This window comes from Acyrthosiphon pisum, chromosome A1 (genome assembly GCF_005508785.2).
Source record: "Acyrthosiphon pisum isolate AL4f chromosome A1, pea_aphid_22Mar2018_4r6ur, whole genome shotgun sequence".
In the NCBI taxonomy this organism is placed as follows: Eukaryota; Metazoa; Arthropoda; class Insecta; order Hemiptera; family Aphididae; genus Acyrthosiphon; species Acyrthosiphon pisum.
Window position 1 is genome coordinate 77,309,008 of NC_042494.1, and position 3,125 is coordinate 77,312,132.

The following is a 3,125-nucleotide window of genomic DNA, read 5'->3' on the forward strand; positions in this document are numbered from 1 at the left end:
TAGGTACCTATTTAAACGCAACTTAAATTTTTCATATATTAAATATTATAATAAATATAGTTTTTAAGTAAATATGTACAAGTAGTTGCATTATTAATATTCGTTACTATATATTGCTGAAATATATAATATAATTATACATTTTTTTCTGAACGCTTTCAGGAAAAAATTCGCGATTTCTATATTTTTACAAATATTTTATATTGTTGTCCTCAAATTCACATGTCCTATCAGTCGCATCAGAGACGCAGTTGCAGTTTGACTTATTTTTCCTTGTACAAATAAGGAAAGAATGAATCAAAAAAATAAGCCATCGATGGTTTTTTACCAATTAAAAAATACCTGACGTCCACAGTGATTATAACAATCAATATTATATTTTATACCATTTACATTATGATATATATTCGAATGAAATAAAGAAAGCAGTTTCAGTATTTTTTATTAAATTAATAACCGCAGTCTAAGACCATCAGTCCTATTGTGGTTACTGCTACTGTTATGTGTTAACGTAATTGATGGAAATTATTGCACCTATTGCATATTCAAAATAAAACCATACAATATACATTGTATTGTTTCAAAATAATTCCCACCAAATACGTGATTTTATTCTTCCAGAACGGAGATCCCCCTGTATTTATAGGTGGCCCCATTATTAATTCATGCAATCTGAAACATTAAAAGGACGTCGTACCCGTACGTGTTGTCTCCGTCTTACTAACGCATAACATACCAAAATTTACGTTCAGAGGTTCCAAATTTTTGTGGTTAGCTTTAATAGTAGAGTGAGTGAGTTGACCTATTAACAAACTTGAAGGTAAAATCATTATCTACGTACTTGCGTTGGTTTTAGCGATATTTAAATTTGTAAGTGAGTTACGAGCATTTCTAAATATTAATACTTTACATAGACGTACAACTATTACTCGCTTACAAATTAAAATAGTGTAAACATCAAACGAGAAACACACATAATGTTCTTATCTTTAACTTTTAAGTTTGACTATAGGTCAATTAACTCCAATATTTAACCTAACAACACAAAATTAGAACTGCTGAAAGTAAATTTTGGTAGGTGTATGCGTAAGTAAGACGGAGACTACACATGCGGGTACCTATGTGGTTTTCTTAAGTTTATATTTTTTACCAAACTTTTTTACAATGCCTAATTTTTGGACCAATTATACTCCGCCGTGAGATATTTTTGATGTTCACTTGGCTATAATGAGATATCACTGTTTACCATTGGGCAATCATTTTTATGTTTTACGATAATAAATCACTCGTTGTCACTATTTAACTACATACTTATGTCTATTTAAGAAAGTGCAATAAAAACAATTTTCATACCGTAGAGACGAATACGTGGGAATAATAATATAAGTAGTATAGAATAAGTTATTTAGTTTTTATTAAGTAGTTATTAAGTTATAAATTCATGTATGAGCCACCCTATAACAACCTTTAATGAGCCTAAATCATGCTCCGAGTCTAAAGGAATCTATATTGATATAACTTATTGAAATCGGCCCAGTTATTTCTGAAATTAGCCGTTAGTAAAAATAACTAATTAATTATAAAGGTCATAATATTATTATACCATATAGGTATCTTGCATATATTATAAATGAACGATACATTTTTAAAGACACCTATCAATTATAATGTCTATTATAACTTAATAATATATTATATACGTCTTAAATTTGGGGCGGAAGTGGCCGGGAATAGATCACGGGCTTCAAAAGCCGGTCGTGTTTCTCTGACCGGAAGCTCACTTGCAACACAACAACGTATCAGGATAATCCGTATACGGATTGATCGTATGCATAATATGCAAAATATACGTATTATACAATCTAATATTATTATTTATTTAAACTGCATCGGTGTTTTTTGTTTTTCACAGCACGATCACGACGAGTCCAGAATGGTGTCCAGAGGTTACTCGGCCGAAGACTACCACCCGCAGTCGGACCACAGCTACAGGCCACCGCCCCCGGAACACCATCGCAAAAGCTCACCACGTCGGGCCGCGGTACCGGAAGCTCCCCGAGCCGCGCCCAGGCGGAATCGTTACAACGACGTGTCGCCGCCACCATCGGAGCTGTCGTCGCGTGCGGCCAACGATTACAAACGGCGGCCGGCCTCGTACGCTTACGAAGACGACGGCGGCTTTTGTCCGCCTCCCAGCTACGGGGGCAGACCTCGCGGCGAACCGGACATCCGGGAGGTAGATGACGACGCAGACGGTCCGGTGCCGACGGCACTGGCCGGCCGAGAGTACAAGCGGCGATCGGCGGCCTACGCTTACGAGGATCACCACCCACACCATCACCAACAACACCAACACAACAAACACCATCATCAAAACCACAACCATCAACAACAACAAGACCTAGGAGGCAGCGGTTACGGCGGCAGACGCGAGGCGACGTCGGACAAGCGGGCGGCGGCCCATGCGGCCGCGGAGGACAGCCCTTCGCCGATTTCGCCCAGGTACAGGCACAGTTATGCAGAGGCGTACCACAGGCACCAGCATCAGCACCAGCATTCGCAGCCACCGCCACAAGAATCTGTGTACCGTCACAACGGTTCGTTACAGTCGTCCGGTCGCATCGGAATCGCAGCGATACACCCTTACTGATGTACACAATGCCTATGTCATCATATTGTTTGTTATAAATTTAAAATTATTCATAGGTAATAATATATAAGATATAATATTATGCAACTGAATACAATAATAAATAATAATAATATATTGTATGTATCTATATGAATTAACCCAGTGATTACCGCTATGATATATTATTATGATTATAGACAATAATTTTATTATTATATTATAATAATAATATTAAATTATGTATTTTTCTTGTTTTCTTTGTTTTCTATTTTCGCGAATATAATTTTTTGTTTATAACGTCACGTGCTATATTGTAAATTCCGCAGATTACCTAACGGTCGCCTGCCACTGCAGTTAACGTCTGAGAATGACAAAAAAACATTTTATAAACTAAGCTATTCTTTATACTTAACGCAATTTCAAGCTTTTGTCTTTAAAACATATATATATATGTTAAAACAATATGAAGAACCCAACACTTTTAGATGTGTAT

The 3,125-nt window shown here is 36.5% G+C and overlaps 1 protein-coding gene across 1 annotated transcript; it reads left to right on the plus strand.

Annotated features, from left to right (window-relative positions):
• Positions 1-1,933: 1,933 nt before the first annotated feature.
• Positions 1,934-2,650, plus strand: LOC103308936 (LIM domain-containing protein A-like). Its single transcript, XM_008183250.1, has one exon. It carries the CDS (start codon positions 1,934-1,936, stop codon positions 2,648-2,650), a length of 717 nt encoding a protein of 238 aa, XP_008181472.1.
• The last annotated feature ends 475 nt before the right edge of the window (positions 2,651-3,125 follow it).